Source organism: Hemiscyllium ocellatum, chromosome 30 (genome assembly GCF_020745735.1).
Source record: "Hemiscyllium ocellatum isolate sHemOce1 chromosome 30, sHemOce1.pat.X.cur, whole genome shotgun sequence".
Lineage (NCBI taxonomy): Eukaryota > Metazoa > Chordata > Chondrichthyes > Orectolobiformes > Hemiscylliidae > Hemiscyllium > Hemiscyllium ocellatum.
The window spans coordinates 16,918,343-16,945,673 of record NC_083430.1 but is presented as its reverse complement, the minus strand read 5'-3'; the positions used below and the strand labels follow the sequence as shown (position 1 = coordinate 16,945,673).

At 39.3% G+C, this 27,331-nt stretch overlaps 1 protein-coding gene across 1 annotated transcript; it reads right to left on the bottom strand.

The window, feature by feature from the left end:
* LOC132830019 (ribonuclease ZC3H12A) lies at positions 1–26,392 on the bottom strand. The gene is made up of 6 exons (XM_060847482.1): positions 26,314–26,392; positions 19,079–19,683; positions 10,964–11,103; positions 8,518–8,752; positions 6,332–6,438; positions 1–3,903 (listed from the first exon to the last, which is right to left on the bottom strand). Exons 1-6 carry the CDS (start codon positions 26,359–26,361, stop codon positions 2,891–2,893), a joined length of 2,148 nt encoding a protein of 715 aa, XP_060703465.1. The 5' UTR covers positions 26,362–26,392; the 3' UTR covers positions 1–2,890.
* Between the last annotated feature and the right edge of the window lie 939 nt (positions 26,393–27,331).

Sequence of the window (27,331 nt, the reverse complement as noted above, 5' to 3'; positions counted from 1 at the left end):
TGTCTTTGCATCATGCTAGTACTTTATTGCTTTTTGATAGATTTACGCTTTTTTTGTCATTTACAGTTCTTTTCTGAACAGGAAAAACACTAACCATAGTCTGCAAAATAATGTCACAACTCAGGAAATACAGGAAAGCATTTTAGTAACCAGAAAGAAAAAAATGAGCATAAGAAACATGTAATACTCTTCATGGATCTTCCTTGACCTCCAGTGTACTGAAACATTTCAGCTACAGATTTTCTTGCTTTAATAATTATGGAATAATTGATTATCTAATATGATTAATGCTAAAAATATAGTTCTTTTGCAAGATACTTTGCGATGTTTCAAAACTTACAAAACGGTCAGTTGATTCTCCCCTAGTTTTATTCCTGTCAACAACTCACCAATAAAATGTACTGTCATGGACGTGTCCTAATTTATATGAGCACCTTATGATGTTAGACAACATATGATTATAAACAGAATATAAGAAAGTCCTTCTTATATTGGAGGATTGGAACGGTTGGGACCAACGTTCCCTCTAAGCTGCACAGAAGGGTCTGTACATGGTAATTGGCAGGCAAACACACCGCTCTGGAAGTTGCTGCCTGTGCAGTAGCAGGATAAATGAAAGTGAAATATAAGGTTGGGGCTCAGGTCCAGAGGTGTTCCATTCTGGGCGCGGAAAATTTCCAAAATCCACATTACTGTTCATAATAGCACAATTGTACTTGTCACTGTATAAACAAAGTTAGCAATGTTCATAGGTGAGATAATAATGTGACCTCAATACCAGAAAACTTGGAAGATTGTGTCCAACATGCAGAGAAATGAAATCTCACCTCACACTGTTGTACCTTTGCAATTAAAGCCCAATAAGTCGCAAAATACTTCACCCGGACACTTAGCCCTTTTAAGATCCATCACTTTTGGTATCAAGCAGTCATGCCAAATAGTTCAGCTTCAAACACAAGCTCATATCTTATAGTTTACTTAGCACAAAGATAAACTGTTTATAAAAAGTCAAAAATACAACGTCTTAACATAATGTTTTTAATGTAAGCAGTTTGCTTAACTATAACAAAACCATTACAAATGATTTTGTAGTTCTGATTTTTTCAGGTGTCTCTTGCATAGGAGTCAAGTACACCAGATTAGCAATCCCTACAATCTGTAGACTGGCACATGGTGCCAATGCAGCCAATTTCAATTGCCCTTCAGTGGTGACTGCAGAATTGACTTCATGAATAACTATTCAATCAAAAACAGCCAGTCTGACAGCGTACACTAAGTTCAAATCAGTTGCAAAGGATGTCATTCGGGCAAACCAATTTAAACTAAAATCCAAATGACTAAGTTTTACTGCAATGTTTGTGAAGATTTATAGTTCAGGTTGATGATAAGTATGTAAGTTATCTTGCTGAGCTGGAAGGAGGTTTTCAGATGTTTCGGCATTCTAACTAGAACTTCATTAATTAACAAATTGATTTCGATTTCATCTACCTTCCCTTGAAAAAAAAAGAACTGGAAACGACATCACCCACCTTAAGAAAGCAAGACCTATAAATAGAGAGGTGGGACATATCACTAACGCTTCACTGGAGACTCTCGCTGATGATGTTACCTAGTCATGGTGACAAAATGTCTGAAATCAAACCTTCCAGCTTAGCGAGCTAACTTACATACCTACTAAGTTTCATATTTGGTAAGATGATTGAATTTGTATTCATCAAAATGAATGATGTCAGGCCTACTGACATTGTCAAATATTTACAAATAGATTAAAGCATAGTTTAGATGCAAGTTTGCAACCTCTTTTTGACTCTTCATTTGCTGCAACAAACACCTTTGTGTTTTCTGCAGATTAAGACAGCCAATTAAGAAAGCATTATTAAAGCACCATTCTTCTTCCTAGGTGCATATCCCACTTTGTGAGGACTAACTTAATTGACAGTTTCACTTAGCTAACAAGCTGCTCCTGAACGTGTAACAAATTTAATGGCTGATGTTACTTCAAGCAGTGACATGAAGTTAATTTTCCAAGATCGAAATGAGCCAACTGCATTCACCACTGAAACAAATCTTTCTCTGAGACATTTCTAAGACACAATCAAAGCGACAACTTAGTAAAGATACAATATGTATCAACACATCCAGCTTGTGGGCTGAGTGATGCTTTTGTTTCACATTGATAACAAAACTGTAGCTTTATACAAAGCCCACAAGACAATTCTTTTTTGACATGTGCAGAAAAGTTTACATGTTCTGCACTCCTCAAGTAGAGCAGTGCTTCCAAAATAGGCATAAACTCCCATCCCACAAAACTAAAGGTATCAGCTGTGAGAACAGCACTATACAGGAGTCAAAACTGTGACATGAAATGTATGGAATTCATTATGTACAGTATATACAGTTTAACATATTAGACATTGCATATTGATTGCAGTACACACACACATATATATGCAAACCAATTACAGCAAGCACAGATTACAATATGTACAGTTAAAGGTGATTAATGTACAATATGTACAGATTACAGTAAAAATCATTAAAAGTAAATTTAGAAAATCCCAGCTGCTTATGTAAAAGCTATTTTGAGCTTGTGGACATAAAGTTACTCTTCTCATATCACCTACAGTAAAATGAGACTGTAATGCAAGAGTCATATTCTGAAACACTGTATTGATTAGAAATTGGTCTTAAAGTATCTTGAACTGTTTTCTACAGACACTGTAATAAAACCAATTCGACTACCAAGGAATTTTATGAATACACCTATAAATGTTATATACTAATGCAAGTAAAATTTGTGCATTACAATCCATTTGATTCGGATTAATTATCACATTAACGGTGAACAATTTGGTTGGATAAATTAGTGAACTCTTAGTGCTGTGGTAACTTAAATATTAGGGTTTTGGGATTTATAAGCTAGAATTGTGGCAGCTAACTCTTGGGGGTCTAAAAGATGTGGGTATTGTTTCATAACTGTATCCACGAGGTGGGGTTGGAAGATGGCACATAGCTTCATGCGGACAGTCTCCCGCTCCTCTCTGCAGTGGTCATGTGATGGCCATTGGTTATTTTTCCAATAGGGATCCATGATCTGTGGATCACATCTTTTCATTGCCCACCCATGAGGATCTGGAAGACTGCTTGACCTGCTGTTTGATGAGACCTGGTGTGGGTCAGGCCAACAGCTTCGTGGTCTCTGCGAGCCTGGCGAATTAAAGTCACTTGGTAGACTGAAGTGTGGATGGATTGACATTCTGCCCATGGCCATGCAACAGTGCGAGCTACTGGGTGGATTATGAGGAGGGTAACCACAAGCTCCGATTGATGGCATTGACTCATGGGAATGATAGCTGTATTGATGATGGTTTAAACTGTGGGTTGGTAAATAATACTGTCCATTGTTTATAGAGTATGGCTCACTGTGACTTTGAGATCCAGAAGGCCAGATGTCAGAGAATTCTTTCTCAAATGACACAAAGCCTTCATCGTAACTTTTATGTGAGTTTGAACATACTGAATTGGTCGAGGTGTTGTCAAAGGCTATATGATTAAACCACTCAGCGTTTGTATTTGATGATTGCTTGGTTTGTGCAATTCCTTTTAACATTGCACTGCTCTCAGGCGGGTTTACAATCTGCGCTGCGTGTTGTCTTTCTGGGCTGAGCCTCTTTCCTGAGATATTGTCAGTTTGATTAAAAGTAGCTGGACCACTTTCGGTATATGTCGGCCGCTTTGGCACACTTGCCTTTTTCTCTTCTTTGTGTGGGCTTGCAGAATTGAGGCTCTTAGTTGGAGAGGACCTTGCTGTAGCTCGGAGCTCATCTGCCAATGAACGTTGGGGCTGGTTAATTCGCTCCGGGTGGTAGAATTTACATTTGATGCCATAAGTACACTTTTTGCCTGTAGTAAAGAAAATGAAAATAAAAATAAGTTTTTCTTTAAATTCTTTGTAAAACAATTTGCTACATTTGTGGCATCAAAATATAGACATTAAGCTTTGGAATTCCTTCTCTAAATCTTCATCTCTTCAGTTCTCTCCATTTTGTAAGGTTTAATACCTACATCTTTGACCAAGTGTTTCAGGTTATAGTAACAGTTTATGTGGCTGGCATCAAGTTTTCTTTAATGGTGAATCTATAAAGTACTCTGGGGCATTTTACAATGTTAGAGCTATTATATAAATGCAATCTCATGTTGTTGTTGAGACATTTTATTAAAATGTCACAATGTATTTATATTTTGCCTTTTGCTCTGCACCTCCTTGGCAGTGAGGATTCATGCCAACAAGCACCTTTAATGGAACCACTGCTCCCTGGTCCTTTGGCCATGGGTACTGTTGCACCATAAAAGTCCATAATTGATTCCATTCTAAACCATCACGTACATTACAAACTTCAAAGAGGCAGCATGGACAGGGTGAGAAGGCTGAACCCTAGCTGACACCTTCTTATTTTAACTTGGTAATACAGTGAGCAATTGTTAGGCCTGATGAGTTAGTCCAGCCAATTATAAAAGATTGTATCTCTGGTCTTCTTCATTCAGATGGCTAAGTGGCTAATGGCAGTGAGTTCCTGGGTTCATTTTCTTGGACATTAAATAAGATACATAAAATTCAAGTTTGAAAACTCATAAGCCTGATTTGTAATCTCTGACAATCGATGAACAACAAAAACTAATTGAATTCTGTTGAAGAACTACCATGTTGGCTTAAATAACTGGACGATACTTGGCTTTGTGCCTCTGTATTCCTGCACAGTCAATCGCTGTTGTTGTGAGGAAGTATCCTAGAAGCTATAGTCACAAGTGAATATGCCAAATGCATCAATTGCCATATAGTCATGAACATGATACAACCCTCAAGCCAGCTATGACTATTGGAACATATTGACAGTGATCCAATTGAAAAATTTGAGAAAAGGAAAAACTATCCTCTTGAAATCGGTATTTGACCCACAGATAGCAGGTGCTAACTTCAGAACAGTTTAATAACATTCAAGGAAATAAACTGAAAGAATTGCAGATGTTGGAAATCTGAAATAAAAACAGAAATAGTAGGAGAAACGCAGCAGGTGCAGGAACCTCTGTGGAGGGAAAACATTGACATTTTGCGTTCAGTGACTCTTCTGCAGTTCTGAAGTTAGACACAAAAAAATTAATCCTTCTTTGTCTCCACAGATATCACTATAATTGCTGAGTTGCTTCAGCAGTTTCTATTTTTATTAATGACATTAGACTTAGGTGACTTAAATTCCAGTGTAAACAATGCAGGGTTTTAATTCTTACAGTGAAACAACTTGTAAGAAATTGGAAGACATTAATATGATGATCAGTAGGAGAGTTATCCTCAGCCTCCAGTCAAAACATTATCCCCTAGTTAATATTACCAAAACAAATTTCACAGTCATGATTTTGTTTAGTGGGAGTTTGTTGTACATAGCATGTGATGTGTTTCCTACATTGCAACAGTACTTCTGTGACTGACAATATCCTGTTTTTGTGAAAGGTCCTATATAATTGTTAGTAATTTTGTAATATGATAAAAACAAATCCCTTCCAAAGTATCCCAAAAAGATCTGCCAAAATTGCCTTATTGAGCCAGCCACATTGTTTTGTCATTGGCTTTCCAGTTCAACCTAAACAACAGGCCATAGAATGTGGAACATTACAGGTGGCCTTTCATCCTACTGAATCTGTGCCGACCATGATGCCACTCTAGACTAATCCCATCTGCTTGTACATGGTGGTATCCCCCTATTCCCTGCCTGTTCATGTATCTGTGTACATGCCTCTTAAACTTTGCTAACATGTCCATTTCTAACACCTCCTCTAGCAGCACGCTCCAGGCACCTACCATCCTCTGTGTGAAAATCATTCCTGAGAAAACTCCTTTAAACTTTCCCCCCTCTGCTTAAACCTTAGCCCCCTGGTATCTGGGTTTTCCACCTTGGGTGAAGGATTCCAACCTCTCCCTACTTCCTTCTAGAACTTCCCAAGCTTGTCTTAGACCCTCTCCATTTTTCTGCACTGAACTATTGCAAGGTTCATCTAAATAATTTAACGTGATGATACCTTTCCCTTTGTAAAGCACTTCAGTTAGCTAAGTCCACAGTGATTCAACAGAAGTCAAATACCCATAGAGAACTGCTGAAATCTAACCAGGTTATGCCACACAGCATCCAAGTATTCAGTTGAAATTTTATTTCAAGTCAAGTGGGAGCTGCCCATATCCCCATAGCAATTTAACCACACTGTGGCTCACTCGTAGAGAGGTAGGCTGATTAGATTACCTGAGACCAAACCATCGTATATTGCTGATCAAAGTACTCACCGTAGGGGCAGTGTTGTCGCTTATGCTCTGGTATTACAGGCTTGATACGTAAGAAATTATCTAAACTAGGGCCATGACGTCCAAGGGGGTCATCAGGGGGCATGAACCTGCAGACCAGGAGAAATCCATTATTAGTAAGGGGAAACTAAGTAACCATCAACATTAGTTAATCCAAACATTTTGCAATAAAGAGAAAGTTCCACAGGACAAGGTCAGATTGAAATGATCAAACATGGTTAAGATCACTGCACCCGTTATACTTAATACATTCAGTATTGCCAATTTCACAAATGGTTTTCGTGGTCATGGAGCTACTGAGAGAAATTGTGACCCACAGACAATGTTAGCCGCAGCCCATTGCTTTGAATCCAGTCCCAAATGGTGAAAGACAGTCAGTAATTCTTTTACAGTTCTCTCAATGTTGTGAAGCTTCAAGATGAAGGCAGCAGAGATGATCAAAAACGGAATGCCAAAATGATGTACTAGTTGTTCTTCAAGGCTAAATTAACTTGGTGATAATTTGTAGAAAGAGCAATGAACCTGGGAGTGCCTCATATGGAGTTAATTGCAAAAGCTGGAGGTACTTTCCATTCTGTAATTGTGACATGTCATCATGACGAACTTAAATATTCATCAAATAAAGAAACAGTTGAAAGAAAGATCAAAGGTAGAAGAAAAAACTGTTCTGTGAGTCACTCTTGTACACATGCAACACTTTAAATGATAACTTTGCTCTCTCTTCCTGGTTGAAATGATCAGGTCAATTTTCAAAACTATTATGCAGTCACTGGTCATTTCCAAAACTGATCACTGGCACAATGCCAATACTGCTCTCTTTTCCCACATTTTACAACATGGACAAGTTCTTCACCACTGTGCAGTGGACTTAGAATTCAGTTACATTTACCAAGGTTTTAAAAAATTACATGTTACTTTGTAACGAGAAAAAAGAAGCAATAATCAATTAGGTAAGCTGAGCAGGCTTGCCCTTTTTGCATCTGTAAAGCTTTTTCTTTTGTTCCAATTTGTTCATGTCTGGGGCCAGCACAATGTCCAGAACATGCACCATGGAGACTGAGAACCAACTTCAGTCACTGGTTCAATGTTGGCTGGGAATCAAAGTTGCCTCACAATGTCAATGCAAGACCCTGCTGAGTGCAAACAGAATGTGCTGGGATCACTCTTTAACGCAGCCATGTGATTGCTGATAATGGGTCTGACCTCCAACTTGATACCTTTGTTTGATTTTCCTTTCAGTTTACCCAGGCCCACTTCTTTCCCACTTAATGAGAACAGTTAACTCAACACAGATTTGTTTTTGCGGTCATTACCAATTAACGACAGTAAGCATTTTTTTTTCCTTTGGTTTTATGCGTCACATTGTTGAAGGATTGGTTATTAAGTCCAAAGAGGGTTGAACTGGTTCCAAGTCTCCATTGCAAGCTTGGAGTGACCTCAACCTCAAATAGGTCACATCCCCATTATAGGGTTTAAAATGCTTTGCATTGCCAGATATAGTGCTCACTTTTAGGAGTGGAATTCACGCATTTTGGTTTTAAAGTGTGGCTCATTGAGAAGCAGTTCTCACTGCAAATGGACACCAATCTATTGGGTTTGCTCTTCGACTTACTGATTATAAATCTCATTCACGTGCTTGCCATTTGCAAACTTTTCAATCATGTTAAGTATGTATTTAATCTTCTTTGAACTGATATTTATGTAAATATTTAATCTTATATGAATTAATTTAGAGTGGTCTGGTGGCTTTGCTCATTGGCTAATAATAGAGATTGGGAGCTTAAAACTTGCTATGGTGGTTTGAGAATTTGGATTCAGTTTAAAAAATATAAAAAGCTGTAATGATAAAACTCTGATTGTTGCATAAACTCAGGAATTTCCTTCAGAGAAAGTAACCTGCTGTTCTTACCAAGTCTGGGTTAGGTACATGTCAAAACTTGGTTAATACTTAATAAACTTCTGATAAAATGATTAAGTTAGGTGATGATCCAAAACACCATCATGGTTCAAATTATTAGACAAGGTGATGAAACAAAAATGGAAGTTGCGGTCAGTTAATTATAACTATAGGTTATAAAAGTTAAGGGTGTTGATATATCTGGATGTCGGTCTGAAATAATTGGCAGAAATGCATTAAGAGGAATGCTTTCTACTAAATTCTGACTTACTTGTCGTTCACAAATGAGTACATCAGCAGACGCTCTTCAATGAACTTCTTCCACTCAGGTTTTTCATTCTGCAGGTCCCGGTAGGTATCATTTGAAACAATGATACCATCCGTCTCGTATGCCAGCTTGACAATAAAACGATCATCATAACAGACGATCCTTTTCCCACCAACTCGCCGCGATGGCGTGAAGACAAGTATCTTTCTCTTTTCAAGCTCTCGAAGGATGTGCTGGTCTAAATGGGAATTGATGATGGATTAGCAATTAAAGTGACAGTAAAAATAAACTAATGTGGTTTTCCTGACACTCTTCGTTAACAGAACTATGATTCACTGTGCAGAAATTACCATAATCCATCCATTAATTCTCTAATTGAATGCTTATTTATGAAGACTTGCGTTAATAGAATATGCTTCTCCAGAAAGCAGCTGACAGCTTTAGAATTCTAAATATTTATGCAGTTGGAAATACTTATCAAATGATAGTGTAATTAATCTTGTTCTTCCATGAAGGTAACTCATTTGTGAGGAGCTGCTAGGATCTGTGAAGCTATGCAGCGTCAAATACAATAAACATTCCATTAAATACTTTGGTTATGATTTGTTAAAAGTGTATTTTGAGTTTCACTCATTCTCAGGGTGTAGATTATTTTGCGACTGCTAATTGGACATCAATAGATAATGAACACTCGGCATGTTTAAACTCTCAGAAAGAAGACAATGTGAAGTTAGGTCGACGTTTGTTGTTAAATTCTCTCTGATGAAGATGAATGCCCATGTCAATGAGAATGTCAATTTCAGGCTTGTACCAAGATAGTTGATTTCAACCAAGACTGCGATTAATTAGAATGCTGGGATTAGTTGTCAGGACTGTCACCTGGAAGTGAAAGCTAAGATTAAAATTAGTCGAGTTACCAGGGAGAATGAGAAGGAAGAAGGGTCAGATTGGACATTGACCCAAGGTGATCAGTGGAGTTACAATTTGGAGAGGATGGGAGGTTGACAAAGATGGTGAGAAGAAAGTACTTGATGGTTGGTAGTGGAAGCTAAATTGTACGAAATAAAACTGCTGATTTGACTCCAAAGCAGCACAGAATACTGACTGCAGAATGCATGAGATTGTTGCTCACATTTTTTGGAAAGGGGGACACAGACATGCGACAGACCACCTGTTTCACATGTGCTCATACCATTTCAAACATGTCAGGAGTGTGATGGAATATTCCCCTCCTGCCTTGTTGGGTGAAACTCCAACATTCAATAAGCAGGAAGCCTTCGAGGACAAAACAACCTGATTAATTGGCACAACATCCACAAGCATCCACTCCCTTCATCACTGACACTCAGTAGCATCCTTGTGTACTACTTAGAAGATGCATTGCAGAAATTCACCAATGATCCTTAGACTGCACCTTCCAAACACACAACTACTCCCATCGAAAAACGGGGGCAGCAGCTACATTGGAACACCACCAGTTGCAAGTTCCCCTTTAAGCCACTTACCATGCTGACTTGGAAATATATTGCTGTTCCTTCACTGTCCCTGGGTCAAAATAATGACATTCCCTCCTAAGGCCATTTGTGGTCAACCTATAGCACACAGACTGCAGCGAATCAGAAAGCAGCTCACCATCACCTTCTAAAGGGCAGCTAGGGAGAAGCAATAAATGCTGGGCCAGCCAACAATGCTCACATCCCCAACTGAATCAAAACACATGTCCTAGAGGACTCTATCAACATGACAAGTGGCACACTTTTGGAGTAGAATATGCACTTATACGCTATCCACAATATTGCAAAAATGAAAATTTATATAATATCTTTTTCAATCTCAGGACATTTAAAAGTGCTCCACAGCCAAAGCATTTTATGAGCTGTTGTTATGTTTGAAATGCAGCATCTATATTGCTCCTATAAATGGCAATAAGGTACATGCCTCGATCATACAAGAACACGGGCTGCAGAAATTACCGAGATCATTGTATGTTACTTACTGCCGAATCACAAGGCAACCAAGAAGCAATCAGATTTTATCGATTTAGTTTCACACCCTAAAGTATGGGCTGGACCTGCTGCCCTTGTCCTTCTAGATGGGAGTGGTTGTGGGTTTAGATGGTGCAGTCTAAGGATCGTTGGTGAATTTCTGCAGTCACAAGCATTTCATTTACCATTTAAAGAAACACATGTTTCATTTTAGTAATGGGAAAGCTCAAGGTGCAGATGGATAGACTGCAGTTAATTGCCCCCAAATAAACCGAGCTTAGTGGGGTCTTGTTTAAAACATTATTGACTCAGCATGCAGCAAGCACTGACGTGGAGAGCCCAACATTTCCTTAAAAGTTATTGCTTTACTTTGCTCTTTTCACAATGGTCCTGAACAATGATAATAAAGATAGAGTTTTCAGTACAATGGGATTAATGGCAAATCAATTGAAATGCTTGTGTACCTGTGATTGGCACATCAGGCCTTGGTTGCTCCTTCCTCCAAGATGGAACAAATACAGTGATATCTTTGTGACCTCTTTCCAGAAACCAGTTCACAGCCAGCTGAATGCCATGACAGGAGAATACCTCTTTATTCCCGTGACTGAAACAAAAGAGCAGGTAAACAGTGTTCACTGCATGCTGCATCTTAAAATTCTGTCAGCACTTATAATTGAAGGCATTAAACCAATCCACTCTGAATTTTACATTGGTCAGCTACAAATGCATGAGGTGAGTGTAAAAGGCAGGCAAAATAAAACTACCATGTAAACTGAGCAGACTGCTAACTAACACTGCATTACAGTGCTGCTGATGACTCTTCTGTTGTACTACAATTTCAGTGTAAAAATGACACACCCCCACCCAGCTTTTCTCCCCCTCTTCTTCCCATGAAATCTTGAGCTTTCTTCTCGATTGATCAGTTGCCTCAGTCTGATAGTTGGTTTGAGGTTTGGAAACTTACCTTGCAGGAAATGACAATTGAGAAATTGTCTCCATGAAGCCTATGGCTCTAAATGCCAACGTATCAATTTGCTGAGTAACACAACCAGAAATATGCAACTGCATCTAAATTCTAGCAACCTCAGCAGTAAAGGCACCGAAGTGCTCAGTAACAGCACAATCACGGCTTTATTTAGCCACTTAATGCGGACAATGCTCAGTCCTGAGAGGTATGGAATGCTTCAAATTTCAAAAGAAATTTGGGTTATATAACTGGTGTTATGTAATTGGGGATGTGTGACAACATTATTGTGAAGAATGGGTGCCTAATGTAGAATGACAACTCGAAGTCTCAATACATTATACATAACAAATTAAAATAGGAATATCTGAAGTTTATGATTGTGCCACTTGGAGATCATATTACAATTTGGTTCGTCAATTCAATCACGTAATACATTGTATAGGGCATACAGGATAGGAACAGGTAATTCAGCATAACTAGTCCATGCTTGTTTTTCATGCTATATTCAAGCTTCCTCCCATTTGTCCTCATCTAAATTTATCATTGTTTTCATCTATTCTCTTCTCCCTGATATATTTGTCTCGTTTCCCCTTGGTACTTCGATATGACTTGCCTCAACCACTCCCTGTGGTAGCAAGTTCACATTAGTATCATTTTTTAGACAAGGAAGTTCTTTCTGAATTCAATAATGCAATTATTGAATTTCTATATCTTATTTTTCTGACATTATTACCTGTTTGACATCCTTATCTGTTGAAATCGGACATGAGCTCACACAATATTAGTCTTTCGGTCACATGAAAGAAACACACGGTTAGATGACAAGGAAAGGGACCATTCAGAAGGCCAAATGAGGAGGTCAGAATTTTGTAGAGATGGCAGGGGTCTATTCGAAGGGGCTGTGACTGATACTGGAAGAACGTCCTTGAAGTCCTGGCATTTTGGTGGACCCAGGGCTACAGGAAATGTTTTGTGGTGGAAGAGATTCTTGGGTTGATCATCACAGAAGAGGGCAGGAAAAATCAGAAGCAAAGGCAATGAGCAGACTCCCTTTCCCCACATCCATTCCTTGATCAGGAACATTATCTTTCCTTCAGCAGCCAAACTGTCCTGACTGGTTTACCTGATGTGTTTGTTGTACGATTCCAGACCTGCTCAAACTGTATTAATTGCAGCCTTAATTCACCCCTTTAGACACTCAATCGGCCTTTGGTTAGAAAGTTAACACCCTGTTTAATTGAGTATCATTTCTAATTCCAAGCACTCCCCCTTTGGAGTAGAAGATTCTGTGTATGTGTGGTTGTTTATAGATATATTCATAATGCATATATTTTGATGTATATGCATGTTTAGATTAGATTCCCTACAGTGTGGAAACAGACAATTCGGCCCAACAAGTCCATACCGACCCTCTGAAGAGTAACCAACCCAGACGCATTTCCGCCTGACTGATGCACCTAACACTACGGGCAGTTTAGCATGGCCAATTCACATCTTTGGATTGTGGGAGGAAACTGGAGCATCCAAAGAAAACCCACGCAGACACAGGGAGAATGTGCAAACTCCACACAGTCACCCAAGGCAGAGATTGAACCTGGGCCCCTGGTGCTGTGAGGCAGCAGTGCTAACTACTGAGCCACTCTGCCGCCCAACTGGTTGTGTGTCACAGCCATTTAATAAGTTTGAGCCATATAACTGCAAAATTATGAATTGGCCAAGAATCAATGCCTTATCTCCCTCAATCTGAATGAGTCACCTGAGATCAATGTGCGATCATATGAAGGAGGAAATAAAATAATCATAGAGATATGTTGCAAATCTGACATTAGAGGTGCTTACTGTAATAGAGAAGGAAAGTACATTGCACTAATCCCTGACTCAATTCAGAATGAAAGAAATTTCTTGTAATCCAGTTGGGGTAACAAAAGGCTGGTGAAATTTGATCCCAAAAGCAACATTTTCTGCAAGGCATGTGTTTTTGAAGGTTTAATTTATTAAAATAACCAAGCCAGTGACAACTTGATGAGTGGAAGAAATATAAGTCATGATCCTTATTGTGTAAAATGGCTGTAGACAGAATAATAACTGCTCAGAGAGTTTGTAACCTGCACAGTACAAAGAAAACATTGTTATTTCTCGAAGTCCTGTCAAACATTAAGGACTCTTGCCCTTATGTCAAATGATGAACAGATTTTGAGTTGCAGGTTTGTAGTATTTTTTATTATTTGTGAATTTGAATGGAAAGTGAAAGGAAAGAGATTTTAGTTTTGATTCTGAAAAAGTGGCTTTTCTTTAATATAATGATCAGAAAATAGTTTCTGAACAGTGAGTTCAAACGTTATTTCCAAGAAAATATGCATCTGAAGTTAAATGCCTAAATAAACTACCCGAGGATTTAATTAATGAAATGGTTGTGTGGGTGAACTTTAATGTCGTTCCCTAATCTGATTTCTGTACATAACCAGGTTTCATTTGAGAAGCACAGTTTCATACCAGCAGGAGGTTTGGTTTGTGGTAGTTTGGGGTTTCATAGCTAAAAAGAAGTCTTCAAACTGTTCGCACAGTTTACGTAGTTTTTTTTTAGAACTCTGTAAGGAAAAGTCAGTGAAGTTGCTGGCATCTGCGTCACTCAGGGAGACACAGCAATGGAAAGAGAATCACATCTGGTCATTGTATAGAAAGTCACCGAAAGGAAATATTTGCTCCCTCATCAGTTAAATAAGCCATTTCATATAGGATTGAAACTCCACTCGGGGTGACTGTCTGGGAAAGAGTTGAATTTTTCCTTTTGCTGTTTATGCTAAGAACTTTATAAATTATATATAAATATCTTTATATTTTGTGCAGTAACTTGTGTTTTTTGTTAAAAACTGGAAACCTTGTGTAAATAATTTCAGCGACTGACCACTGTGGAAACCAAATTACAAAACTAAAATGTATCTCCTGTCAAGCCAGTTTTCACACCGAGATCTGACTGATCGAGAATTACTATGAACTTGGTCTCAGAAGGTGACTAATAATAACTTAATTGGATTAATATTCTAAATCACTCAGATATTATGACATTTTTATATTTAAGTTTGCCACATTTTCAAAATTCTCGTGAGGGCTAGGATGATTTGTGATCTCTTCTTGGAATATTTTCAACATGCTAATTTACAATAAAACTTCAAAAGCATTGTTGCTTGTGTAAATATCAAAAGTAATGCAAGCATCAACGTGTAATATATGGAAAGGAGTGATTATTTTGTACAATTCAAGGTCAAGCATAATTTTAAAAAGCTTTGTGTTTATAGATGATGGTGACTGGAGACATCTTTCGAGCTAATGAAACATTTCTTGGAGGTACGCTCTTGTGATATAAGAAACATAGTGACCACATTATGCACACAAGATTCCACAAAGAATAATTTTCTCTCAGATCATCTACTTTTTTCTGTCAGATGAGTGACTTTGGAACACTGATGTTACCTAAACTCCTTTTTCATAATTGTACAAATGAGATCTTTTACCTCCACCTGAGGTGGCAGGCAGGACCTCATTTTAATATCTCAACCATAAGTGAGCAAAGTTAAAAATCACACAACACCAGGATATAGTCCAACAGGTTTAATTGGAAGCAACAGGTTTAATTTGGAGCGTCGCTCCAAAAGCTAGTGTGCTTCCGATTAAACCTGTTGGACTATAACCTGGTGTTGTGTGATTTTTAACTTTGTACACCCCAGTCCAGCACCGGCATCTCTAAGTGAGCAACTTTAGGATACTCAAATCCCATGTTCTGAAATGGATTTGATGTTAGATTGGTAACATGTTTCCTCAGGGGAAAAACCGTGCAAGTATATTAAAATGTCTTGGACAGGATTGAGTCAAAGAACTTTGACGGTCTAGCACTCCCTCAACGTTAGCTGGAGTGTTAACCTAGATTTCGTATTCAATGTGTGAAAGCAGACTTAAAGCCATGACTTCCTGAATTAGATGCAAGCCATTAAGCCACAGCTGAAACAACCTGATGCTCTGTGATACCAAACAATTTCCTCTGATGTTTTATGACACATGAAACAGTATCCATGTTAGAAGTCAAAATAGCTTCCATCAGTTATACTTGTTTACCGAGCATAATAATTTCCTGAACTCCAACTATTGTAATTACTGTGCAGTCCCTGAATTAAGGATACTCAAATCACCCAGTCCTGAAATGGATTTGATGTCAGAATGGTAACATGTCTCCTCAGGGAAACACCATGCAATTATATTAAAATGTCCTGGATGGAGTCAAGAACAGCCAACATATCTGATAAGCTATGCACTTACAGATAGGTGAGTAACAAGGAAACAGCTAATCCTTTTTTTTTATTTTTGTTTAAATGAGTTTCCCAATTGATTACAGTTATGATATCACCAAGATCATTGATAAGAATAAGTTTTTTTCTAATTGAAGGAAAGCCCCTACAATGAATTGGCAAATACTTTTGAGTTTATCTGCAGACACTGGGAGAGACCTTCGCAACCCATTGTGTCATTCATGAAAATCAAGAATGGTGCAAAGCTTGTCCTTCTCAGTCTAATGAGAATGGGGTAATAGGGTTAAAACTGAGACTGTATCTTATCACCCAGAAAGGATTCAGAACCAATCTTCCTGTTCAATCACATTCCGGCACTAGGCTGAAAAAAAAGGAACAGAACCGAGTGAAGCTTAGGGACAGGAAGTTAATTTCTATAAAATGTTACTGTGTTCCCTGTGAATCAGGAGTAGCAACGAGCTCACAATAGGAAATCAAGGCCTCTCATGCATTGTGTTTCCTGCTACCATCCCCATAACGTCCTGTATGGTCACCTCAGGTTGTTCCACTCCAAGTCTCACTGACAAGGACCCTTCCCATGGATCCTCAATTCCCATTCCTGCTCACTGGTATCAGGCAGCAGATTCACTCTGCACATTCTAATGAACTTGGGTTATCAATATGGTATAGCTATCAAACCAGTGTGCCCATGTGAGTTTGACAAATGCTCAGCCAAGCCAAAACTGACCACAGGTTAATGGTTTGAAAACATATTCAGAACCATAACTGTGCAGTATTACTGAATAAATGCAGCATCTAAATTTGTTGCTATTTATTACCATTGTTAATCTTAAGTGCTGGCTTTGATTACTTCCTGCATATTTATTGGAATGAATTGTGCACTCTACATTGTTAAATGTCTTGTCATAGTTTTGTAATTATTTAATGCTGCCTTCATTATTCATTGTTTTGCAAATAATTTTCTTGCTTCAAGAAGGTGTGTCTATATTGTAATTGCAAATGAATTATGTTAGAAGTAATTCGGTACTTTTAGTTTAATTAACCCCATTGCTTCATTTGTTTCCTGAAAGATTTGTGAAACTTTTCTTCATTATGATATTTTTCTTCAAGGAGTGGTGTTTCGGGAGGTTGTTCTTACAAGATCACAACTTTGTTTCATAGATGGTGTATAGGAACACAATTAAACTTAAGGATATATGTTCATTTGCAAGTTTGCATTTTCTAAATTAAAAACATTAAGTTGATAATGCGGACATTGTTCAATGGGAAACAAATCCTATAAAGGATCAAATGAACATGATTACATTAGTCCTTCAGATTTCAAACACATAAGTTGAGGATAAGATACAATTTAATCTCTGTATTTGTTTTCCAATCTTGCCAAAATTGGTTTCTGAGCTGTGAATATTCAATTATCATCATTAGTTTTGATGAACAAGAAAGGATAGGGTGAGTTTATTTTCATTTAGAATTTTACCTTGTAGCTCTTATTGTGAAACTTTAGTAAGCACGAGGATTACTCTCAATGTTAAAATTGGACACCTTAAACCTGAGCTCAACTTCCAAGAGTTACACTGTTTTAGGTCGGTATCTCACAGAACAGAAAATACTCTTGCTTGTCGAAGAGTTAAATCCCAGCCTGTCCAGATTTGTTCTGTTCTTCACGGCAACACCCATTAGAACAATGCTTAAAAGCAGCTGCTTTGACTACAGCTCATCTGACGGAATGGTTGATGTCCCTGTCATAGCATTCAAAATAGTAATAATAAGGTGCTGTTGGAAAAGCCTCCCAAATCCACAACCACTCAGAACTTTTAGGGATCGAGGTGCTGGAGAACGGGCAGCAGAAAATTTGTTTGAGGAGACAGATGTGAAGACGTTGTGCTCCTGACCCAAAAGCAAGGCTACTAAAAGAACCCTTCATTAAGTGCATGCTTTCATGAGACATGGGACAATTGAATAGTTAAATAATATTAAACAAGCAAAATATAACGAGTGGAACCATATTTAAATTTGATAATTAGAGATCTGCAACTAGTCACTGGAGTCAATCCCCTCAAACACAGGCATATCTGTCACAGGTTGAGGTCAGATTTTGCATATTTAGCAAGCTAATCTGCCAGTGGACCCTCTCTCTCTGTGTCTGTCTGGCTATAGATGTGTCGATCCCACCATCCTGTGACACTATGGTAAATAATTCAGTGCATGGGCAGTGACTGTCTCTGGAATCCTTCATTGTTTAATTCACAGCCTGGTAACAGACACAGTAAGTTCACTTCTGCTAGCCATGCCAAGCCGAAAATTCCCCTCAGCAGGAAGTGCAGCTAATTTGCATATAGTTAATGAAAGATTTATACATGAAAACATGTGCAGCTGGTGAGTCAGCAGAGGGTCAAGGGTACAAAATCAATACAGGAAAGAAGGACTAGATTCCCAGAATGTCAAATGGTTCCAGGAATTGGCTCATTAGCTTGAAGTTTGCGCAAAGTTTATAGGCAGAATTATTTTACAACCATTGTAATTCCTTTCCACATTCTCAGCCTCATCATAGTAAGGACTTTGGATTTCAGATATTAGAGATCCTGACACAGGAGCATATACACTATTATGACTCCTAACACATACACAATTGACCACATATACGAACCTCTCTCCTGGGAACAGGGAAGGCAGGAGAGTATTGTGTGGAATCAATATAACAGCCAATTGAAGATTATAATTGCCACCAGTGAATGAGGCCATGACAATTTGCCTCATTAACATGCTAACGTTTAACTCTTCACATGGGACAGGTAGGAAGTGAGTGGGCTACAACCTTTGTCTTGTTGAAGTTGGGCCAGGCGTGGCCAACAGCTGGTTACTCAGGTACATGTGGTGACTGAGGTTCTGTTGAGAGAGGTGTGGGCGAGGCAGGGAAGGGTGGGGAGGACCGGCACAAAACAATAACAGAAAGGCCATAACTTTCCATGTGAGGCCCCATGAAGACTTCCAGTTCCCCTTCCTTACATCAGAGCTAAAAACCATGTATCACAGCAATGGGATGTGATTACAGAATGGCCATACTAGCTAAAGGTGTAGGTTAAGACACAAGATGGTGAGACACAAGACTTCCTCTATTAAAAAAAAATCCCCTATTGTTTTTCAATTCTTGACCTTGTAGTGAATTGAAATTGAAACACTTACAGTAGATCAGAAGATAGTGGGGAATGTACCTGTATTTCCTCTTGCAGCAGTAGAGTGTTGATGGTTAACAATATGTTCCTGCACACTCTGAGCACGAAAAGGCTAAAAACCCAATAACAATAACATACCTCATAGCAACATTGCTGCCATCTATAACAATTGCTCGCAAGTTGACTTTCTGCTCCTGCAGCTCTTCGGTCACTGGTCCACCAGCTGGGACTTTGACTGAAGGACCTCCACGAGACACCAGCATAGGTACAGGCACTTCCTCTGGTGCGTGCTCCTTTTCCATCGCGCCTTGTGCCTTCACTAGTTCTCCGAGTATGGTGTTGGTATCGGCGCTACTGTCCACTTTTTGGAAAACCGTATGAATCTGCTCTGCTGAGTAACCCAACTTACGAAAGAAGTCCACTTTCATCTGCAATTCAGAGGAGTCAGGGGAATTCTGTGCTGGGGATTCCTCAACCTCTTGCTTTCTCCCAAACTCTGCCTCTAGTTTATTACCCGTTCTGGATTCTTTTGAAGTGTTACTTTTACATTCATCATTTGACTGGACTTCACTCAAAGTCAGTTTCTGCTTGGTAGGATTAGTCCTTGATGGATGGGAGGAATCAACCAGGAAATTCTTTGTCCAGTTAGGGAAATACAAGGAAGGTTTATGGCTGTATTGTGCATGTTCCGCCAAACTCATATTCTCTTGCAGAGAGATCCCACGTTCTTTTAAATCTAAATCCTGGGAAGAGGTAAATAGTAGTACATTTGCATTACTAATCAAGAAAACTTGATGTTTTAAAAGCAGTCACAACTATTATTCACAGCACAAAGTCTTACTTCATCCAAATTGAAATAGGAAGAGGGCATTGAGTTTATAAAATGAACCTTTCAATTACAAGCGCAGCTTTGTTGTAGAAAATAGCAAATTCCTGAAACTTTTGCAAATTAAGGTTAAATTTTAACCTGTTGTTCTAACATGAAACTGAGGTTCTGTTCCAAAACTATTCAAAAATTGCAAGTACACAGAATACACAGACATTGACTGCGAATAAATTTTCAATATTTGTCTCAGTCTATGTCAGAAGCATGCAAAAAGCTAATTTACATTGTGTGAATGAACCCCTTTAGTGTTTAGTCACAATGATGTTTGGCAATGATGAAGTTACTCATAATAGAAAAGCTGTAGATGCTGGAAATCTAAACATCATAACTGCTGGGAATGTTAACCAGCGATGACAGTTTCTGTATAAGGAGAAACAAAGTTAATTTGCAAAATCTTCAGATATCAGGAAATATGACATGTTGAACTTAAGTTCTTGTTAACTGTTGGGACCCTGAGAATGTCCTGTTCGGTGCATGGGAGCAGTAAATACCAGGCATGTTCAAATTTCTGATGGAGAGGTTTGTGCTGGATTAGAATGGAGAACAGGATTGGAATTCTGAGAAAAGGTGCTTCTCTCTCCACTGTAACTGATTGACATTCTGAGTATTTTCAGCACTTTCTCTTAGTTTAATAGTTTCTGTTTTTCCTAATTGAGACTAAATTAGAGATTTAAATGAATTATTTAATTGACCCATTTATATTTGCCTGTATAAGCTATTCATCTACTCTGCAAGAAAACATCCACAGCAAATGGACTGAAGGCTGCACATGCAGACCTATGTACTTTACACAAATATGGTTCTTGTTCTCACCACTGTCCCTCTTAATGGCTGACAAAAGCCAGTACAAATAAATGACAAATGTTGGGGGTAGCTGGAATAACTTCAGCCATTTTACTCATATCTTTTGGACTTGACAACATCATTGAAAGGAGAACAAACCAAAATGGGGGCACATAATAGGTTTGCTGATAATATCTGATGACATTTCATCACAATGTGCACTTTTTTTTCAGTAAGCTCTGCATAGAAGTACATAGAACAATACAGCACAGAATAGGCCCTTTGTCCCTTAATGGCAGTCTTCAGTCCATTTGCTGTGGAGGTTATCTTGCAGTGTGAACTAATCTAAGCCCATCACCTTAGATTTTCCCATCATCATCCATATGCTTATCCAAGGACTGTTTAAATGCCCCTAATGTGGCTGAGTTAACTACACTGGCAGGCAGGGCATTCCACGCCCTTACCACTCTCTGAGTAAAGAACCTGCCTCAAACATCTGTCTTAAATTTATCACCACTCAATTTGCAGCTATGCCCCCTCGTACAAGCAAATGCCATTATCCTAGGAAAAAGACTTTCATTGTCCACCCTAGGTAATCCTCTGATCATCTTGTATGTCTCTATTAAATTGCCTCTTAACCGTCCTCTTTCCAATGAGAACCTACCCAAGTTCTTCAGCCTTTCATCATAAGTCCTTCTCTCCAAAACAAGCAACATCCTGGTAAATCTCCTCTGCACCTTTTCCAATGCTTCCACAGCCTTCCTGTAATGGGGCGACCAGAACTGTACACAATATTCCAAGTGGGGTCGCATTAGTGTTTTATACAGGTGCGGCATGACATCATGGTCGGCATGACATCATGGTTCCAGAACTCAATCCCTCTACCAATAAAACCTAACACACTGAATGCCTTCTTAAAAGCACAATCAACCTGGGTGACAACTTCCAGGGATCTATTTACATAGAGACCAAGATCCTTCTGCACATCCATATTATCAAGAATCTTTCCATTGATCCAGTACTCTGCCTTCCTGTTATTCTTCCCAAAGTGAATCACCTCACATTTATCTGCAATGAACTCCATTTGCCCACCTTTCAGCCCAGTTCTGCAGTTTATCCAAGTCCCCCTGCAACCCGCAACATTCTTCCACACTGTAGATCACTCCACTGACTTTAGTATCATCTGCAAACTTACTAACCCATCCACTTATGCCTGTATCCAAGTCATTAATAAAAATAACAAACAGATCCTTGTGGGCACACCACTCGTGACCGGACATTTACTTGAGGGCATTTACTAACTCTGTAATAACACAGATGTACTGCATATGTAGCTGGTTCAGATAGTATGGAACCTTGATGTGTGTAATTTAGTTATTAAATTTCCTATATTACACCAAACTGCACTTCTAGGGGCTTCTTTGTCTTAAGCAGTTTGGGGTGTCCTGTGATTCTGAAAGACATTTTACATTGCAAAATTTGGAGATGCCACTGTTGAACTGGGGTGTACAAAGTTAAAAATCACGCAACACCAGGTTGTAGTCCAACAGGTTTAATTGGAAGCACACTAGCTTTCGGAGCAACGCTCCTTCATCAGGTGATAGTGGAGGGCTTGATCGAGTCCTCCACTATCACCTGATGAAGGAGCGTCGCTCTGAAAGCTAGTGTGCTTCCAATTAAACCTTACATTGAAAAGGTTTTCTTATATTATATTGGATATCGTAAAATAATAAATAATAACTGGATACAATGCACTCAGATCTGCTTCTAAATCTCATTGACAGTTTTCATCATCTGTGGTGTATCCATAATTTTTACAAACATCAATTCATCGGGATCACAGATGCAAACGTTCCTTATAGTTTTCAACATGCGAAAACAAATCTTGTTGCTCCTAATGATGTAACCTCATGTATATTTCTAAATTATGGTCTACAGCCAGGAATCAACATGTTATAGTCAACATTTTCATAATCATAATTGCAGCTATCTAGCCAACATTCTTTTCAAAAGATTTAGTGGCTTTTCTTTGCAATAATTTTTTATTGCAAAGACAGTGGTTAGCACTGCTGCCTCACAGCACCAGAGACCCGGGTTCAATTCCCGACTCAGGCGACTGACTGTGTGGAGTTTGCACATTCTCCCCGTGTCTGCGTGGGTTTCCTCCGGGTGCTCCGGTTTCCTCCCACAGTCACAAGGATGTGCGGGTCAGGTGAATTGGCCAAGCTAAATTGCCCGTAGTGTTAGGTAAGGGGTGGATGTGGGGGTGTGGGTGGGTTGCGCTTCGGCGGGTCGGTGTGGACTTGTTGGGCCGAGGGGCCTGTTTCCGCACTGTAAGTCTAATCTAATAACTCATGCCAATTTATCTGTCCCTTGTCAAACTGTGGTTTAATAGACCATGCAAATAGGGCCCTCTGACCATATCTGTATGATTTAAATGGATCTGTATATCTTATTTATAACTTAATCATGACTGTAACTGATTCACGGAATTGCCCTTTTGAGTGATTTAAACTTCGTACCTTCTCTCACCATTAATCGACCATGTGATTGCCCTGTGCTCTTATCTTCCCTATTATTCCAAGCTGCAAAACATGTTTACAAAAGCAATCTTTGCCCAGTGCTGCATGATAAACGCCTGTGTAACATGTTGAAATGTCTCAAAGTCCTTTCTTTCAGTGCAGTGACTGTTGCTAAGCCAAATGTGGCAGCCTGTACAACAGCAAAAAAGATACAGGGCAGTCAGGCTGTATTTCTGATGCTGTATGGATCAATATATAATTATAAAAAGACTTGAACAGGAGACAAACTTGCTGAAAATTTTAAAAATATTCACATTGTTTAGAAGCCAAAGCCCTCTGTTGAAATGGTTGTAGAACATAGAACATTACAGAGCAGTACAGGCCCTTCAGCCCTCAATGTTGTGCCAAACTGTGAAAACAATCTTAAGCCCATCTAAGCAATTATCATCCATATGTTTATCCAATAACCATTTAAATGCCCTTAAGAGTTGGCGAGTCTACGACTGTTGCAGGCAGGGCATTCCATGCCTTTACCATTCTCTGAGTAAAGAACACCTACCTCTAACAATCTGTTCTATATCTATCATCCCTCAATTTAAAGCCATGTCCCCTCGTGCTAGCCATCACCATCGAGGAAATTTAATTTATGTCAGTTTAACTTATGTCCTTATGGTGATGTGAAGATTGGACGTAAACGGTTTCCCAGAAAGAGGAGAAAACAAAGCCATTCAACACGGCGATGAAATCTACTTTCCAGTTATTGGCTCGGATCATGAACTCACCATCATTTCAATTGCAGACTGCCTGAGGCCTACCCACAATCATTGAAAAGAAGGTGAGATAGGGGATGACAGGAGATGGGAGCTCTCCCATCAGTATGTCTCATTCATAAACAGAAGACTGCCATACTATAATCATCAATTGGTAAATCACTGTGCTAGGGGCAGCATGGTGGCTCAGTGGTTAGCATTGCTGCCTCACAGTACCAGGGACCCAGGTTTGATTCCAACTTCAGGCGACTGTCTGTGTGGAGTTTGCACATTCTCCCAGTGTCTGTAGTTTGTCAAGGTTAATTCATCAACATCTTCCTCAGGCTACAGCCTTGAGGTGCAAAGTGTTCTTCATGAATACACAATGAACTGTCAGTTCCCCTCCAAGTTACGTATCATTTTCACTTGGAACTGTATCTCTATTCCTTCACGGTCACTGGATCTAAATCCTGAAATTCCATCCGTGGTAGCATTATGGGTCTACCTATACTTCATAAATGTAGCCTTTCTTCTCTTTAATGGCAGTTGGGAATTGGTAACAAATGCTGGCCTTGCCAGTGTCATCCATATCTCATAATGTTAGTTTATTATGGGCTTCTGGTGCATCTCTGACTCTGTCCTGGATCCAAGACTGATTATTTGTCAATAACATTTCAATTCCCTGCTTCAGTTAAGTCCTCCATTAAATTTAGAGACAATTTTTTAAAATTAATGCAAGAGCCTGAAGTAAAAACACAGTTCTTAATGTCGACCTTTAACGATTAGGAATTCCATTTAATAGAAACTAATGGTTATAACCGAGAAAAATGAGTCTGTTTCATCCAATCTATTTTTTCTCTCAAAATTTACATTTTCTGGAACATACAGTTCAAAGGTTTGTCAGATGAATGAAGACAGCTGACATTTAAAGAGTGTTTAACATAGTAGAATGTCCTAGGGTGTCTATATGCTGTGATGAATATTTAAAATCTTCCCTATACATTTGAACTGAATTTTTGTAGTGTTTCTAGACACGGAATGTTAATGTGACCTCACAAAACACATTGAATTGTAGGGTTCCCAACTCCTTCTATTCTCATTCATTTTTCCTCTAAAAGAAATGTGGAAGGTGGGGATAAGGGAGATATTGCTGGTCGGAGTTTCTTCACTAGATAGCACGGCAAAACTTGATCATTTTCTGAAACGATTTCTACGATATATCGGGACAACTCAAACTAATTAAATCCTCGTGAAAAAAAATCTTTTTTGATTCAATTCTGAGTAATTTATTCAAGCCTCCACATTAAATCCTCTATTTCAGGAGGGGCTACCAGAAACTTTGCCATGGGTAAAGAACATCGAAATTCTTCAGAACTGTTTTGTGATCACCTGAATCATGGAATTCCACAGCACAATTGCAGAAACTCAACCAAAAAGTCTGTATTGGTATTTATGCTTGTTGTATCCTAGCCATGTCCTTTCCTTTTTCCCTCAATGTATGAATTCGCCACAATAACGACACCGAGTCAAATTCGCAAACACGCCAGATGTTACAAAAAAATGGTTACTACAGAAAAATAATTGAGTACGTCACCCTTTTGGCTTTAAAAAGCAGATAAAAATAAGGCGTGAAAACACACACACACGAACATTAATTCTCAAAGCTACACCATGAGACGACTTGAGGGTTTAGTGGGACGGTGGTTTCCTTGATTCTGTCATTTCCGTACTCATGATACATTTTGAAGATTCGTTTGTTCCAACACTGCTCTCTTTCATTTTTTAAGGTTACACATACCGGTTGTGCAAGAACAACAAGCCGCCTGTATCATTTCTGACTCTTCTTGGAATGAACACCCACCCTTATGGGCACAAGACACGGCATGTGCTTCACTGCTAACGATCATACCAATTACCGAGAGGCCACTGAGCCACTCTACAGCTTTGTATAACTGAAGACGGAACTACAAACAAATCAACTTTACTTCCTTTCAGCCGGGATGTTGTCACCAAACTTTATTTTAAATCAGCGGCTCAGTTAACATGTCTCACGCGTTCTCTTTAATTTCTAACCATTGCCACAGTTTAAACAGCATGGCAAACAAAAAACATGTTCGTGACATTATCAACTAGTTTACATTCCCTTTCTCGTCCCCAGGAATTATTATGGTCTCATCATTTCCTATCTGAACGTCACACTGATATACTCACCAGAAAAGCATTGACATTTTTACAGTAATGTCCAGTTCAGAACACTCCCGGATTCTGCCGAACAGCTACTGATGAGTTAGTCTCAGCAAGTTCAGTCTTACTCTGAAAACGTTCTCCCATACACAAAAATGCTCCTCAGAGCATTGAAAGAACCCTTCAAAGGACTTTAGATCTGTTACCTAGCCTTGAATGTGAGGAAAACAAGAGGGGAAATCTACTTACCAGACTCTGTTTGCACGGTTCTCCATTTACTAGTCCCAAAAGGTGCATTCCAATCACACCTAAGTCTGTGCGTACAACTGATTGCTGGCCCGGAGTCATAGCTTATATCTCTCCGCTTGTGATGTCATGAAATTGTTTTGTTGCCAGGAAACAACTTAAATACATGCAGAATCCACCCCTCTCCCCGCCAAGCGCTTGTACTTCCTGATTCTCACCAGTGCAAATAGCTGAAAGCGATTAGGAAATCTGCCGGGGCTGATCGGACCTGCTGCACTTTTCACACATAATTTGCTGAGACTACTTATACAGTTTTAAGTAATTCACTACGTATCTGCAGAAAGAGCAGAAACACTCAGGGAACCAGGCAGCATCTGTGCAGAAAGAAACAAGAGTAGATGTTTTGGGTTGAATGTGCTTTTTTTTATTCATTCGTGAAATGTAGGCACCATTGGCAACACCATCATTTATTGCCCATTCTTAATTGCCCCTGTTCAAGCATTGCACTGGGCAGTTAATTCCAGGACCCCATTGCTGTAGGTCTGGAGTCACATATCTAGTGGGGAAAGTGAGCATTGTAGAGGGAGGGGAAATGAGGAAACTGGTGAATTCCACATTTGATGCCATGGCATTGGAGGGTCCCAATGTGGAAGATGAGGCGTGCTTCCTCCAGGCATCAGGCCATCACCACACCCTAACCACCCGACGTTCAGAGGAAGAACGCCTCATATTCTGCCTCGGTACCCTCCAACCCCACGGCATCAATATGGATATCATCAGTTTCCTCATTTCCCCTCCCCCCCACCTTATCCCAAATCCAACCTCTGAACTCGGCATAGCCCTCATAACCTGTCCTATCAGCCCATCTTCCTTCCCACCTATCTGCTCCATCCTCCTCTCCAACCTATCACCATTACCCTGACCTCCATCTCCCTAACGCACTCTCAGCTACCTTGCCCCCAGCCCCACCCCCTCCCATTTATCTCTCCTCCCCCTCGGTTCACAAGCCTCATTCCTGATA

Coding starts and splice junctions, on each gene's coding strand:
- LOC132830019 (XM_060847482.1), bottom strand. CDS start 26,361: ATGCACCTTTTGGGACTAGTAAATGGAGAACCGTGCAAACAGAGTCTG. Junction 11,104..19,078: donor GGCAGCAATGTTGCTATGAG/GTATGTTATTGT, acceptor CTTTTGTTTCAG/TCACGGGAATAAAGAGGTAT. Junction 3,904..6,331: donor GCGACAACACTGCCCCTACG/GTGAGTACTTTG, acceptor TCTTTACTACAG/GCAAAAAGTGTACTTATGGC.